The sequence below is a fragment of the Apostichopus japonicus genome, chromosome 18 (genome assembly GCF_037975245.1).
Source record: "Apostichopus japonicus isolate 1M-3 chromosome 18, ASM3797524v1, whole genome shotgun sequence".
NCBI lineage: Eukaryota > Metazoa > Echinodermata > Holothuroidea > Aspidochirotida > Stichopodidae > Apostichopus > Apostichopus japonicus.
The window spans coordinates 13,737,441-13,755,289 of NC_092578.1; the positions used below are offsets into that span (position 1 = coordinate 13,737,441).

The 17,849-nt window shown below is 36.6% G+C and overlaps 1 protein-coding gene across 3 annotated transcripts in view; it reads left to right on the forward strand.

Annotated features, from left to right (window-relative positions):
• Positions 1 to 17,849, forward strand: part of LOC139958559 (reversion-inducing cysteine-rich protein with Kazal motifs-like) — a 104,289-nt gene that overhangs the window by 62,613 nt on the left and 23,827 nt on the right. For all 3 annotated transcript variants that reach the window (XM_071955697.1, XM_071955698.1, XM_071955696.1), the window contains exons 6-10: positions 8,715 to 8,762; positions 14,031 to 14,064; positions 14,894 to 15,091; positions 16,313 to 16,477; positions 17,205 to 17,314. In XM_071955697.1, coding sequence (XP_071811798.1) covers positions 8,715 to 8,762; positions 14,031 to 14,064; positions 14,894 to 15,091; positions 16,313 to 16,477; positions 17,205 to 17,314 — 555 coding nt within the window. The remainder of the gene's footprint in view (positions 1 to 8,714; positions 8,763 to 14,030; positions 14,065 to 14,893; positions 15,092 to 16,312; positions 16,478 to 17,204; positions 17,315 to 17,849) is intronic.

A 17,849-nucleotide genomic window follows, 5' to 3' on the forward strand; every position in this document is an offset into this window, starting at 1 on the left:
ACAAGTAACGAGATGGCCTGGAGATACCTGATCGAAGACAATAACAACACCATACATAAGATATTAACAACACACTCCTAATTTACAACTGCAGTGATATACAGTATGTTCTATTGTGTTGTTTCGAAACCAGATTATATTGCAGGCATGGGGACATTATAAAGTAAGTTTCTTAGGTCTTTGTTTGCAGAGTCGGCAGTCTTTGTTTGAACACATATGCTGTACTTTCATGTCCTTTGTTTTTAGTTTCCATGATAAATGCTTGCAGCTCTTTTGTGTGCAACCAACAAATTTAAAGGCATTGAAGACTCGCCCCAAACCGCGTGCCGCCCTCCGGAAAAGTTAACTTTCCGTTGCTTGAAAGTGAAGTTTTTTTCTTGTTGCTACAAAATGCAGACAGTAATGAAACGTGATACCTTGTTATCTTTTATCTGGACCTGAGATCTCCATCGCTGCTATGTACACTGTGTTGTGGGTATTGACCGTAGCTGCATGTATCGACTGTACACTAGTGTCTAGTAACCGAGGGTTACAAGCTGTGTGTGTGTATTTTCTGGGATCGATGGTGGTGTTTAACACTTCGGAAACACCTCATTCGAAACTAGGTTAGATTACCGGCATCAGACGTTTCTTTGTGCGCGAGTCTTTACTCTCTTGAAGTGAAAAAGGGACTTTTTTCGTTGAGATACAAGCTCTTCACCCAGGCCTTTTTCCCTGATCATCAAATGTGACCAATAAAAGTGCACTAAATAACCACCGCACTTGAAAGCATTTGATTTGACAAGAGGCATATATCCGGACATCAATGGATAACAGACAAGACTTAATGCTCCTTTCATGAAACGTTTAAATCCCTGCAATCTCTTTTTTTGCTAATCAATGATCACTCCATTAAGCTCATTGGGAAGTATTGACTACTTTAATACAAAGGCGGGGTATAGAATTGTGTAGATGAGAGAATATCATTCAGCCCCAAGTACGGTAAAATCCCCTCCTAGGTACAGTCCAACAGCACTCCACGCACACACACACAGCAATAAATCCAATGCTTTGTTGTTCCTGCCAGCCTTAAGAGGCATCTGCCGTGATTAAGTGTCCATTTTGCAGGTTGGATCAATCACAACGCTGACAGAATGTCAAAATGGGACGGTACATTACCAAGATTAATTGTTACCTAAGTCTGACAGTATGGAATTTTTCAACATGTTTCCGTATCTCGGTGGTGTTGGGAGGGACAGGACTGCACAACTCAATCAACCGTGCAGTGGAAGAAAATTCTTCCCTTTCGGGTTTTTGGTCTTCTAGCCCCCAGTTTCTGTTTGTTATGATAGGAAAACTTCAAAGCCAAAACTTTGAGGAAAAATTTCAAATTTTTACATAAATATTGAATTGGTATTTTAGAGTTGCAGATAGAGTTTTGTACTAAAATGTTTTTTTCATGATGCTGCATGGGAAAGAAAAGATTTGATTAATGAGGTAGCATACATTGATAACGATTGAAAGTCTACAGTGACTACTGCAATCCCATGTCCCAGGAAAGAAGGGTTTGCATTACTTTCAAAACTCAGGCCACCTTTCAAACTGATTTGAATTATTAAAGTGGCCCCCGAACATGATAACAACTAAAAGTTACTGAAACCAAACCTAGAGAAGAAATATCTCTGGGTGGAAGTTGCCCAAACCAACATTTACAAGGGCCCTCATGACCCAGATATTAACAGATAATAACAACAGTGGGAATTTCCTTGAATTATATCTGTTTTGAATGAGAGATGTTATAACAACGACATATGGAAACTGGAAAGGGCCATATACATGGACTGCAATGGTGTACCACCATAGAAAATACATCAAGGTACGAATACCGGCTACTGTATGCATACTATTTGCAAGTATAAACCCCCCCAAAATTCTGATAATTTCCATGAAAATTATGGTGAGTATGCATGAAGTGCTCAAATGAATCAGTGAGGGTACCAAGGCCCTGAAATCAACATATTCACAAGTTAAAACATTGCTTTGATATTTCAAGCAATTTTTTTTGGTTTTTTTTGGGAACAATAAAATGGAATATAAGACAATTTTAAGCGACAACTGTCTTTGCTTGATGTCAGCAGTACAATTTGAAGAAAAAAAATGGAAAAACAAAGAAAGAAACAGAAGACCAGTCAGACAATATTGGCAGCCTCAGGTGAATCATGTCAGTAATGGTAAAAAGTGGTTAGGATAGCTGTGACAAATTGGCAAGCTGCTGTTGCTATGGATACCTCACCTTAAAGACAACTGTTGAATTAGTCATAACCATTGAGTGCTACAAATGTCACATTACCAATGACATCAACTGCAATATATCGCTTTCATGGCAGGGAATTAATACTTAAAGGAGCAAGTATAGTTGAAATGAGTGAATATGAGGTCAAATAAATGTTTGGTAAATTAATAGTAATGCCAAAGGTTCATGCAAAGGAATGATTTTTCAAAGCAATGCTTTAATAAAACTGGTAGGCTGAATCCTGAAGTCAATATTGACCCAGTTCAGGGTTCTTTGATAATGTGTTTTGAAGCAGTCATGAGTGGACAACACTGCTCCACACAGACTGTAAAATATCCCATGTAGCAATACATCTCATATGGCATTGACTATTTAGTAAAAGTTTCATTAAAAGTAAAGAATTGATTTTGGTTTTGTTCAGATATGATTACATGGTATGAAGCGATGCGACTACAAAGTTATAAGGAGAAAAGATCTGGTCGATAGAATTGCTGGCATTATAGCGAATCATTAATTAGTAATTACACTCGTTGGTGAAGCAATTAAGAATGAAATTTGTTAGTGTCATCCCCATTTTTAAGCGATAGACTGTACGTTTTGGTGGAAATTTGCCAATTTGCTACTTTCATTTAAGGGATCATGCAACTAACTATATGGTGTTACATATAATACCTCTTTTGTATGTATTTGTATGTATTTTTAAAATCCTCCTGCAAGCAGGAACTCGCGAAGAAGCCTCATTGGTTTATCAAGGTTGCAAGCTGACCCAAGTCAGTCTCTTAGATTCATATTAAACGTCCATGATTATGAATTGTCAACAACTCTGTACTGGACGACATACATTAATCTTGGAGTGACTCGAACTCGGGGGAACCTTATGATTGGAGAGCACCGGCGTTAACCACTGAGCTAACACTCCACTGAGACATATATGCTTCAATGAATTTTGAGACATATATAGCATCAGTCTCTCCTACAGTATGATACCCTCCTAGTCCAATCACGATACACTGCATCCCTTTAATGATGTCATGCAGCTAGGCGTCAATAGGTTACCATAGGTTACCATTTATAAATGGATTCGCCATTGACACCTCTCCCACTGGGCAACACAGCAGATGGAATCAAATATATTAACGTACCTCCTGTCTGTTTACATTTATGAATTTAATTTCCAGTCATGGCTGTGTTTCCTGCTATATTAAGACTACACATTGCTACACGTGCTGCTGGCAGTATTACAGTTCTAGAGAATTTTTCGAGATACTGTCACAATTCCCTTTAGTGAAACTTCTCTCTGATATTTCCAGTCAGTTGAAATTGTCTTAATTTTATCAATTCTTCAGGTAAAATTTATTAGCAGATTTTGTCATGTTTATTTGGTCTATACCATCATTAAATTACATTGTTGACATTGCATTCTAAATTCTCGCTTGTAGAGAAAAAAAAATTCCGGAAAGTTTCAAGTTATAATGATCGGGTTATAATACCATAAATGACTGAAAAAGTAAGGCTTATGTACAGAAATGTTCTCTGTTTCTGAATTTCTCTTCTTTTATATCGTGGACTGCTCAAAAATGGATTTTGAAAAATATTTACACTAGAAAACTGATTTAAAATAAATTTGAAAAATGTTGACAGATGGGTGTTTAATACTTAGAATTGGTTTAGTTGAACTGACTGAGGAATGTTAATTAGCCAAACATGGCTCAATGATTGGAAATGTTTCATTGTTCCCGACAGAGCATATGTCACCTTCCATGTGATCACACTGGACCAATCAGTAGAGTTATCTCTGAATGTACTTAACAATATTCATACAAAGCAAACTATGAAAAAAAAAAATTGGGTGGTACAATTACACTAAGAATTCTGCTGCCTTTGATACGAAACTCCCTTCAGATTTACACATTTGTTTAGCGAATTTTCCAACCATCATAAATTCCCTTCTGTAAATATGATTCATGAAATTTAGTACTTGTGAGAAATGCTCCTTCCATTGCTGTCCTTAGCAATGGGATTCTTTTCATGTATAGTGTCAGAGAAGTTTGATCAGTCTCCAAACCATTTGGAGAGAAGCTTATGTTTCTAACATGTCGATTCCTCAGTTTAAACTGCAAGAAGAGAAAAAAATAGGGTGAATTTGAGAAGGAGAAACTGTGGGAATGTAAACTTCAAACTGATTTGGACAAAAATGGCAAATCTTTGGGATAAAATGGGATCTGTTATTTTGATGAAAGTTTGTTTGGGTCCATGGGGAGTGCCATTTGTTATTCGGTGATACGAGTACACTTTGAGAAAACCTGGGAAGAATAAAAGAAAAGTTCGGAAATGAAAAGATTTGTCAAAAGAGTGTCACAAAAATTTCTCTTGGGGACCGAATGCACATGTCAATCATGCAGTGAAGAGATTTCACAATCAAAAAATGCCATTCTTTTGGAAAAACAAATTTTCTTACATGAAGTTTTTAGAGGAATATTATTTATATGTATACCCTTAAATACTTTATTTTCTTTTTATTTAATAAAAAACTTCCCAAGTGTTTGAAAGACAGAGAGGACAGATTGTAGACAGTATTTTTTTTTAAACTGTTTCCTTCAAATTGAACATTGGCACAAATCAATCTTGAAGTATCTTAGAGAATTTATATGATCCATAGCCATTATATAATTATATTCATAAAACAGCCTAAATAAAAATGTTACAAACATGCAATCAACTCCCTGTTGAAATCACTATTGAGGCACCCACAGAAATTTATGTTCCTATGTGTAAGAAACCCAAACCTCACTGGCTAATTTCTAGTCCCCCCCCCATGCACTCCCCTTCAATTTTTTGGAAGCGCCCCATCCTCCACTGTGAGGTGATGATGAATGATGCCGGTGCAGTTTGGGATTTTTCCTCGGCAGTGAGGGTACGGTCTATTACATAAACTATAAACATGGCAGACATTTTCCTGGCATCACAAGTGCTCCGGTTACAAACAGTCTGCTGGCAAAAAGACAATTCTTGTTTTAACTAACTTCCTCATCCAGAATGTTTGATTGCTTCCAACAAAAGGAATGATGGTTCAGAATTCCATCCTTTGACAAGCTCCTCAGAATCTTCATTCCTAAACATGGCTACTTCACATCATTTGAAGTTTTCCTTTGTGGATATGCATAACTGAAACTTTCCTTTAGTTTGATTGATTGCAAAAGACGATTTGCTTTCTGAACTCATTGTTCAAACGTTGGCATAGGGTAGACTATATAACCGGTAGCAACTCCAAAACAAATGTTGTCTGGAACAACTTAGGGCGAGGAAGCAGATCAAGCAAACCGTCATCATTTACATTGTGCAGCTGCATATGGCTGAAAAACTAGGAAAACCATAACAGGGTTTTGATCTAGTATGTCATTACAATACATATCGACACAATGGCTACCATAGTGTCAAGGTGACTTTTAAACCCTTACATGTAAACAATTGGAGTAATATATTTTCATTAAAATATTTGAGAGACTACAGTAGTTCTTCATCACGATACTCTTAATTATAAGTTAAATATGTTGGTTTGATTTGGTTCTTATCTTTTATATAATAATAATCATATCTGCAAAGCCGACAACGGTGCCAGGCTGCTGGATTCAAAAAATATATTTCTACATTTATCATAGCATGATATGAGGTTTTTGGTTTCTTTGAGAATGTTTCGATCAAATAAAAGGGGAGGGGGGGAGTAGGGGCGGGGGAAAATTATGCACACTTTTACATACATGGGTTACGGTAATTGAATAATATATAGCTCATAAAACTGATATACTATACCGGGGCTTAATTTTATACCTTTTCTGAGATTGCAGCAAAACTTTTTTCACTATTCATGAGTTCTGACGCTTTCAACAGTTGGTATTATAAAACAGAAAGGTATTCGTTGACAAATGATAACTCTGTCAGTGAAAGCTATATATTCCTGGCCTCGTGTTCGCTTGGCCCCGATAATAGGTCTTCCTTGATCCTTTTCCCCCGAGCATCGAGAAAGAGTCTGTCATCGTTCTTCGGAGTAAGACGATATTTCAAACTAAATTGAAGGTGTCCTCTGTCCTGGAAACTAGAAATGAAACAATGAAAGGAAATGTTAATAAAGCCATCTCGTTCTAACGTTGTTGAAATGTTAACCTACTTTTATTCGATCCTGGAGATCAGCTGTCTAACAGAATGTGAAATGCTATAGAAGTTACATATATGAAGCGTGCTATATTTGTAAACATTTAAATTGTCCTTGCTCCTAGGAAGTTATGTTTTTGTGGTGGATTATATATATCCATAAATGAATTTGTACAACTTGTCTCTGAAAAGGAAAGCTTGTTTTTGCCTCATTAGTCAGGTTTTTTACCAGATAAATGTTGGTTTGCGAAACTGAGCCATTCCATTGTTCCCAATGCTATTGTGGTGGGCTACATGTGATAAGACAATACCTCGCTAGGCACAATATCAATTGTTCACTCTGTCAGATTGTGGCAGGGTGTTGCTTTGTAACTGAAATGTCATCTCACCAGAATCAATTGTGTTCTTGTCATAATGATTGATGAAAAAAGCTCAAGATTAGTTACAAACAAATTCCTGTAAAATTTTGGCAAATTTGTGGAGAACAAATGATGTTGAATGCCATTCAAGGATGATCTGAAGTTTCTATGAATTAGACAAAAGGAGATGTTTTGGTTGAGCTATTAGAATTTATGAAACAATGGATTAAAAATACATTAACATTAAGGCCGGCACTGAGGAGTTGACAGCATCATTTTTGAGGCCTTAAAGGAACATTTCAGAGGTTTAGTATAATTTAAAGCTGGAAATCCTGGAAACCTCAATAAAGATAAAGAAATATTACTATGGGCACTCATTTTTTCCCACTTTTTTCCTTGAACTTTAACATATCAACACTAAACATTCTCCTTTAATTCACCCTTTAAATGTATAGCTTCTTGCGTGGAGTTTCATAATTCTTTCGGTGCTATTCGATACTAAACAGCTCATTACAATGCATGTTGTTCGTCAACTTGACGATAGGAAATTTTTACTGCAAATAATTAGATAAAAAGTGGAAATTTTTGACATTTTCCAATTTGCTGTTTATACATGTCGTTTTTATATTAATATACAAAACAAATTGCCCAGATTGACAAAATGTTCCAAATTGAATGAAATGATTATCAGTTTTAGCAGGTTATCAGTCTTATTAAGAGCAAAATTCTCCAGAGCTTTGGTAAGATTGTAAACCGAGAGCAATAACATGCTTGCCTACCATGGACAGTTGACCTGTCTTTTACTACAGAAATGCTAATTGGTTATGTTTTTGTTCTTCATTTCTGCTCTTAAAAACCACAAATTAAATGATAGCGAAACAATAATTTCATTCCCATGGCAACTAATGAGCCACTCATTTCACATTTGTCATGGACTCATGGAAGTTGTTATAGAGTATACAGATCAAGCCATTACTGGGATTATTTCTGGCAGGGAATTAATATTGCACAGCTTGATAATGCATATCAGAAAAATTTCAACCAGTAGAGAAAGGAAGTGGTTTCTTAATTCTGTTATATTTTGGAGATATTACACATTGAAATCATGTGTACTAACTATTGACATAATGTGTAAAAGTAAGTGGGCCTGATGTTTCAATCCTAGCAGGATCTTCTTCAGAGGCTGAATGACATTTGTCATTCAGCCTCTAAAGTAGATAAGTAGTTTGCTGAACAGTTTTTGTTTAGTTTGTATAATTTACATAAGAGAAAAAATTCTGTTTATGTTGCTTTTATCCTTAATTGCTTTATGAGGTAGTCAACAGAGCAACTTTGATATTAGTTGGTATTATAAATTGTGAATGTGAACAAGAAACTTAATTGTCTGCTAGCACTTTTCATTAACTGGGAATGATTTTTTCAAATTTGATTTCTTTTTCTTTTTGGGGGGGGGGGGGGCCGAAGGTTGATTTAGTCAAATTTTGTGACACCATCAGAATTACTAAATTCCCCAAAGTTGTTTCATTACCTTGTTATCATTCTTGCAATCATTGTCACTATACTCATAAAACTCCAGGTGATCATCTATAACTGCTCTCATATGTGAGGGCTGGCCTATATTATAGTCTCATCTGTTGTCATGTTGGAAGAAGTCTTTCTAACACACCCTAAAGTTGTCTAATTTTACGATTCTTCAAATCTGATACAGCATCAATGGATGATGTGACATCTTAAGCTTTTCTTTAAGTTGTCTTTGGTTTCTTTTCTGTCTTTAAAAATGTTCTTTTCCAAATCTTTGAAGTAAAATGACTTTTTTTTTCTTCAATTTTTCAAAAAAAGAATTTTTTAATCGTGTCGAAGATTGTCCTTTTGGCCACTAACTTTGATTTACTATTTCCTCATTTTTTTCTCTCTTGTTGTCTTTTTTCCTCCAGGCACACTCTTTTGCAGAGGTACAAGAGCGTTGCTCCCCAAGAGACGAGGTAAGAACACATGAATAGCCCAGGGCCTGAAGAGATAGGGTAGAAATAGTCTGGGAGAAAAAAATGATGAAAAATGAGCTGAAAAGTTTGACTGGTAGACTGAGATTCGGGTCATTGACTGGCTATGTTTAGTTGTGATGAATAGGTTGAATAAAAGCGACAAAAATACACAGACAGAGGGGAAAAATAAAAGAATAAGAAAGAAAAAAAGAAAAAAAGGAAAAAGACCATGCTCCCAGAAGACAGGCTTGTTGTGATTCTGGTTAGAGGGCCCCGAAGCTAAATGAGGCAGCAGCCTTACCATCACCTCGCATAGTTTGTAACCATAATGGGGGGTATTGATGTCACTGTGTATTTACATTTCATTTGATCCTCGCTTTTCAAATGCCGAACAAAAGATCACATGACCTCAAAACTTAACGTAAGCGCGGTGATTCAGAAAACAAGTATATATAAATATATGTATATATGTATATATATATATATATATTTATATATATTTTTATATATATATATATATATATATATATATATATATATATAATCAGCATGGTTCAGCTGAAGCTTTTGTGTTGCAACAAAATACGGAATATGACTGTTGTGGTTTATTTATAAGAGAATACTATGTGATGTTATACATTTTAATAGATGAATTTTAGCGGCTTTAAGCTAAGTGTGGGCACATTACAATGTATATTAGTGGCTTTAAGCTAAGTGTGGGCATGTTACAATTGCTGAACAAGTACATATGTCGATCACCTACTGTAGCCGATATCTGGAAGCCATAGCCATACGTTGCTTTCTGAATAATTCAGCGCTATAATCAAATGTAACGATTTGATACATAAATAAGTGCATTATCATTTATTTATTTATTTTAATAACGATCATCATAAATTAAATTAGGTAAAGTGACAGATTAAATTTGACTTGTATCATTCTTCAGTATGAAACTAATAAGTAAAACGGTTAAGACATCTTCTCTGTTGATCTAGCAGCAACCTATTTAATCTACAGACATATGTTGACTATTTCCAACACTCATTTATGCCTATAGTCATGCTCATCGCGTAAACTCTTCGCGAGTTTCTGAAACCACTGGTGGATTTGATTCCTTTTATTTTGAGAGTCTATTGTTAGTATAACTTTGATGTGGGGGGGGAGGTGGAGGGGGAGGGAGGGGTGTGGTTTTCATTCTTTGTTTACTGATTGGTTATCCGTTTGAGTGACATTGTAATACTGCTGTTGATATTTACTTCTCAATGCAAACTCACAACCAGCAGCTGTTGGTTGTAATTGATAATAAATTTTGTCTAGCTCACTCTCTCCTGTCTGTCTTTACCTTTGATATATGAAAGTAGTTACAGATAAAGTCTCAAATTACTCACAGACATGCAGGTTAATAACCAGTAGGTCACACAGTTTATTGGCCTGACCGGGTTCATCATCCTGGAAGGGGTACACAGCTACTTTACATTTATTATCTCTAGATATGTTTGTGAGGTTTGACAACGGTATTATCTAGATGAAATAAACCTGTCATACAAATGTATTCAGATATGTGTAATACGTAGGGATACACAACAGTGCCAAAGAGGAGATAATTGGCCAGCATTGAAGGTAGTGCTACATGCCCCCTCGCAAACCCAGGAGGGTGCGTAAAAAAGAATGGGAGGGTGCGTAAAAAAGAATGTAGTGAAACAGCTCTTGAGGCATCATGTGGGGTTCTGCTTGGGTAGGAGGACCATTTCTATCCAATGTCTGGTCTCTCGGCCATGAATGGCTCTCATAATTGGCTCCTTTAATATATCTACCACTTTGATGCCAAGGGATTGGGATCCATCTTGTCCAAAAGCCTTTGTCATTCCTCATCCCTTTTCAAACATTAAGCCACCGAGTACACCCTGTAAATTTTAAGGATGGTTGAGCCATCATTGAAGTTTGCATATGTATTCCCTAAAAGTGGTCTAGCAGAGTAGAATAGAGCAAAGTTTTCCAGGAGTAATCCTATAAAACATACTCGGTAACTGTAGGTTATCCTGTTACCCACCTAACCTACTCGTGAGTAACTCTAACCTACTCGTAACTCAAACTTACTTGTGAGTCACTCTAAGGTACTCATGAGCATCTCATTGAAGGATGTTGACATACATGGTATAACCCTAACCCTCCCAGTAACCGTACGGTGTCATCTACCCGTGAGTAACTTTAACCTACTTGTAACTCGAACTTACTTGTGAGTCACTCTAACGTACTCATGAGTATATCATTGAAAATGTTGACATACATGGTATAACCATAATCTTTGCAGTAACCGTACGGTGTCATCTACCCGTGAGTAACTTTAACCTACTCGTAACTCGAACTTACCTTTGAGTCACTCTAATGTACTCATGAGCATATCATTGAAAGATGTTGACATACATGGTATAACCCTAACCCTCCCAGTAACCATACAGTATCATCTACCGTGAGTAACGCTAACTTTGCAGTGAGCAGTGAGTAATGCTGACATTATTATCATACATTAAATTAATATAACATGTCCAGTAATGATAAACCTACATGCGAGAAAGTACGACAACTTGTTCACACATTCAATATTGCTGACATATACATAGTATTATCCTCGCTTTTCCTGCAACAACATAACCTACTCGTGAGTTAATGCTAACTTGATCACGAGTATAGTGAATAATGCTGACATACCTTTCATTGCTCATGAGTAACGAGTAATAAAGCTGACAGACACAGTTACCATATAAGGCACTAGTGATATAAAATCTAACTTCTTATCTGAACCATTTGATGTCCCAATCTTAGCCTAGTCATCGTCGCCAGTGGGTGCTGGGCTGGCCCTGAAAATTATATTGTTCTCTTCTTTGCCTCCAAATATAGCTCCATGATATTGTTAGATTCGATACAGTATGTGCAACAATGTTAACCATTTAAAAAGGATAAACTTTATTATATGAGTTATATGCTCGCACTTTTATGAAATGTTGTTAAAAGATTTGTAACAATAACCACGGAAAACCATTTGGCACCTCAGAGGCCAAGAGTAGCATTAACTAGACCCAAACATGTTTCAGTTTCATTGCGCCATTAATACAGTAACAACTTTTTCCTCTTTTTGTCTGCCCAAAGATATGTACCAATGTAGTGATTGTAAAAAAACTCAGTTTATTGTCTTGGAAATCATATAACCTTTATTTCCTGTACTTAAAGGAATATGATGATTTGTTGGGCAAAGAATTTGATGGCTGAGTTTTCAGCACTAATACACTAAGTGCATCATCTTTATTAACATCATTACAGAAAAAAATCAAGAAAGAGAATGACCAACTGTCTTCTCTCTCTCCCCCCCCACTCCCCCTCCCTCTCTTACTCACCTCTGTAAAGTCCCTACACTCATTTGTAGATTATTATCTCAATGAATGCAAAGAACTGTACATTTAAGAATTCTAACTTGTAGTAGTTATTTGTCAATGTCTTAGTGGATATAGCATGTAAGGAAAAACCAAAAATATTGTTAATTTCTACTGAAATCTCTGTTTGTTTCATTTTTCTGCCAGGGGGGGGGGGGGGGATATTAAATAAATAAAATAAAAAACAAAATAAAAAATAATTCTGACAAACTTAGATTTAGGTTTGGCATGTGATTAATACTTGTATTTTTGGGCAACATAATATTTCAAATTGAGTGGAATTATTAGTCAACATCTAGCCTAAACTTGGTATAGGTTGGTTATCAAAAATAAACATATTTCTTGACTCGGTAAACATGAGAGTTTGGTTTGAAATCTGTGACTTCACTTTTAAAAATAAGGGAGAAAAAAAAATTACATTAAGGTAATAGCCTGCCTTAAAACCAGTGAAGAAAAGCAATAAAAGAAGGAAAGATTTATAGTAGCACATTAATGTCCTAATAAAATTAGCTAAGTTATAATGTTCTGATGAAAGCAAGAATTTATAGAGCTGCATATGTGAACGCAAACAATGTTGATTGGCTGGTGATTCGGATTCCAAGGGAGTCGTAAAATAAAGTACCAGAGAGATTCTTCTCACACGTGTACACTTCAGACCTATGATTTGTAACAATTAGTTTCCACCTCTTACCTATATATATAGCTGCCACTGTGGCATTTTGTTTTGAAAAACATTTTAAGAGCCAAGCAGGACTCCTGTTTGTCTGGGTTCCAAATGTAGTTTTGTCATCTAATAAAAGGCCTTTGGATTTTGTTTCCCAGATGTTGGGAATGTTAAAAGATGTCAGGGAAGTTAGGCTTGATCTGCATTGGTTCAGGCTACTATTCGAACAGACTATAGTCTGTAGATTGAGTATGGCTGTCCTCTGTATCGTGTCATGTGCTCACTATTAGGGCATACTTCGTAGAAGGAGACTTGTGTTGTCTCAAGCTCATATCTATATGCGCACATCTTGCACAGTCCTGACACACTACAAATCTTCCAGCTGCAACTCGATTGCTAGAAAGAAAAATCTACGAGTGGAGTTGAACATTGCAGTTGTTTACATCGATATGAATATATTTATCAATATAGCAAAAGTCCTGGGTGCGTTTAAGTATAATCAGAACTGTGGCAGCTATACCATCCTGATATACCTTTCATATATAGATTGCACTTTACAAGGGTTACATAAGTGTCAAGTGCTACCTTGGGGCACTTCACATCTTGACCCTCCATATTTGGTACAGATTTTTTCCGGCACGACTCCTACTTGTGGTAAAGCGGTTTAGCCTTGGCAATATGCCTGCGCTGTTACTATGCAAAACACAGATATCAACACAAACACTGAGCCACAATAAGGCCCATATCACTGCACCTGTTATAAACCTATAGGTCATCTACCCGTTAATCTTCAAGTTAAACCATTGGCTGAAGCTGTTATACTGTCATCCAGTGACTCGGATCATTCTACATTAGGGCGATGCCCCAATTTGAAGGGTCGGACAGAGAAAGTAACTTCATAGTCACATGAGTTGCACACAAGTTATTAACTCTGATAGGAAGTGTGTTAAAGTCATAATCATTTACAGTACTAGTAATGAGGCACGTCCATTGAATCCCATCGCATAAATACTTCCATGGTACTAATATGAATTATCAAAGATACAGATGTGTTATTTAGACTCTGGTCTCAATCAATAGAGCAAGATGATTAACGAATAATGATAGCCATAATTTTATTTTGAATTGAAATATTTTCATGAATTCAGTTTTCCTTTTTTTTTTGCTCTTTTGCAGGTTGACCTGTTTGAATGCTTGACGAGGTTTCAACGTAAGACTCCCTTTCCCAGTTTTAACATTTGCAAATTATTTTGTAGAGAACATTTGAGGGCATGCTTTGCTCTAAAAAGTAACAGATTGAAACAGATTGAAAGTGTGCCTCATTTAATTTAACAAACAATTTTTCTGTGAATTAAATGCCCATCTTTGTATTGAGTCAGTATAGGCCTATGAGTCATTCCTGTGCACACTCAGATCAATGAAAATGTTTTATTCCAAATATCCCAATGGCTTTGCATGATATTCATATGTAAATCCATTCTTACTCAAATATTGTCTCATTGATTTTTATTAGCTGTGATTTCTTTTACATGTTTTTATTTTGGCAATTTGTTTACATTCATTGTACAGAAAGGTCATAGGTCATAGCAACCTGTTCTTTCAGTATTTGCATCTCATGTCCCTCATATTTAATTGAAACAAAATAACAAATGGTAAAAAAGTCAATGAATTTGATGATGTTGTTTGTCAATTGCAAACTGTAAAACCAGTAAAAGTTATAAAACTGTAACCCACATGTATGTTGTTTGCACATAAGAAAATCTTTCCATCATCCACACATTACATGATGTTATGAAATTTCAGAGCCTAAGTTGAGTTCAAGTTGAAAACAATATTGTTATGGGTTATTTGGTGAGCCTCTAGAAGGCTGTTGTTGGGTTTGTATGCAGTATATATAGGTTTATATGCAGTATATATATATATAGGTTTGTATGCAGTATATAAGATGTCATTTATAGTCTCTCATCGTGGCATTACTATTTCTGGGCCATCATCAAGAGCTGATATTGGCATATAACATGGTCCCCTTCCTCCAACAGATAAAGAGCAATGCTGTGGCCAGGCACAGTGGGGGACACATTGTAGGAAAAAATGCGAAAAGCTGTTTGACTACCATTTGCCAACGAAACATATGCTTGTGGACGCCAACGTGAGGTGTACCCCTGACTATCCGGAAGTCGTGGACTGTCTCACAAACTATACCAGTAACGTCTTTGCAAATGTGGACCCCAAAGACAGTGAGTTGTACAACTTTATTATGCAAGGTCTTGCCCATAGCCCGAGACTTGACCAAGTCTAAACATGAAGTCACAAGAACCAACAGTACTTGAAGTTTAAATGTCTGAGGGAAAACGAGAAACCTGGTTAACAGTGAAAAGGGGACGGATAATTGAGGACGGAATGCCAATTGTGCAGAAACTATATGAAAAGTTCATATTTTATGGTATTTTCAAGGAGGACAAGTTGTATGGGTGGTTGTAGCAAATATGTTTTCAAACGATATATCGAACCCTTCTGGCATGACGGTGCTTGACTCATCCTCACCCGACATTTGGTAACCATTAATAGCGACTGGTATACACTTTACATACGGACAGGAAATGAGACTGCTGTTTATTGGTTTGATTATAGTTGAGACATCAACTCTAGTATCTTGAGCTCCACACATATGTTGGTATGTGCAAATGTTGCAGGTTACACTAGAGGCCAGGTGGTACTGTTAGTGTTATGGATGTTACCGCAGATGTTAGGGGGAAGCTAAATTCACAGTGTAAACTTGTTGACACATGTATGCAAAGATCAAACCCACCAAATTTTGTTCATGTTTACTGTACCAGTCTCACCGGTTCAATTGGTATGTTTGGCTTTCACACCCAAAGTGAAAAGTAGCTGATGAAAGCAATTTTTAAGTCAAATATTTTCTGGTGTTATATGGCATGTTCAATGTATTAAAGGGGCTCTGCTGTATAAAGATAGGTATGACGCATTGAATTTCAACCAAAATCTGGTGGTAATAAGATGTACAACTGTTGTAAGGAAAGTTAAAAGGTTCACATGAAAACATGATCTCTTACAATAGTCAGGTCATTCAGTCCATTAAGTTTCCACCAGAGAGGTTAAACTTTGGCATGTAGATTTCAAATATTTACTAGTGAAAAATTAAAAAGTTTCCATTCAATATGTGGGAGCCAGGCACATTCGTAAATTTTTTGCACTCAGCAGTAAAATGTTGACTAATTGTTGGAACAAGTCTAATGGTTGTAACCAGCATAGATGTCCTTTATAGTTAGATTTAGGGCATAGCGCTTGCACCTACATGCCCGGCACTGCTGTTACCTAGTTCCCTGGGACCCTGCCATGACTAACCGAGATAAGACCCACACATGCATGTAGGCTATTTGAAGGTAGAACTCCAACCTACATGGATCAATATTTTTTATTGGCTGTTTGTTTCACAGGCCTACATTGCTGTGACATGGCAGCTTCTTCTTCTTGTGCTGCCATCTGCCATTGGGTCCACATCAATTCTACCTCCGAGGAGGAAATCATGTCAGCGTTAGTGGACGGTTGTGGTAACCCCAACCTGGCCGATAACATGTGGAAATGCTTTCTTCTCGAAAGAAGTAAGAGAACATCGTAATATCATCATAACTCATATCATCTTCCAATCATCTTTAATATCTTCATAATATTCCATGTTAGTGATAATTCTGTAGTCAACTGCCTTTTTCATTACCATTAGGTTATCATTAATAAAAGGAACGACACCATCACTACCATGTACGAAATCAAACTTTCAATGGTTAATTATGACCTCATAATATTAAGAAATAGCATCAATTGTTCACACGGTCAATTGAGGTCACAGCAAAGGTCAAACTTGTGTCAAAGAGTGTGTCAAGAACTCATAATAAAACTTTGGGATGAGATTTGCAACTCCATGGATTATGCCTTTGTCCACCAGTCCTCTGTGTATTATGGAAATTTCAGATTGAGCTGTGAGTTTGTCAGAGTAACTAATGGAAGAAGTCATCTTATTCCTCGGAATAGAAAAATGACCATTCAGTGATTTAGTTGACATGCAAGATGTACTTATGACAACACTTATCATATATGTGAATAACTTAAGTAACAGCCATTTCTTTCAGTTTAAACATTCATATCAATCCCCTGCTTTTGATCCTTCTCCACTCCTCCCTTCTCAATACTCCCTGCATCATGATGTCCTTGTCTTCACTCTTTTATATAATCCATTAATTAAAGCCATTTATTCCCAAATGAACATTGACCAATCATGAGAAACATGCTTCTTCACATCTTCACATGGCGTCTTCCTGACATTTTTCACAGGTCCAGAAACCGTTCCCGAAGACGGCAATAATTTCTTAAGCATAGACAGCGCCAGGCTGCAGTGTTGTTCCAGGGCTGTCAGCGATAAATGCAGGGACATCTGTATTAAGGTAAGCATCGCCGGAGATGTTGATAATTATCCTTGTTGTTCCTACACCAAATCTATCTCTCTCTCCTTGAGCCGTCCACATTCAAGTTTTCGCAGCGTTTTTGAGGAGGTCAGTGGAATTAAAACACAAGCAAAAACTATGACAGCTATATAGACCATCCACGAGAGGTGATAGTTTCGGAGTTTACCTTCAATGGATGTCCATGGTTTGGAGTGGTTGGCAAAAACTACCCGGGATTATCTGTGTGTATGTATGTACGGCAGATAGCGCAATATTGAGGGCATTGAGTTCATAAGCCAAAAGATTGGGTTGATTTGGGTGTTCTTTTAATAAGACAATTCAGTATTAAACATTGCACTCCATTAGCCTTCACTAATAGAGTTTAATTTGCAGATTATGAAATAAGAAGAAAAAACTTGCAAAGTTTACAAAGTTGGGGTCGTACTTTGTAAATAGAAATATGAAAAGCGCCTGAGCGTCAAGTTTGGTAAACACGAATGGAATTAATGACTTTCAAATACTCCGGACTCAACAT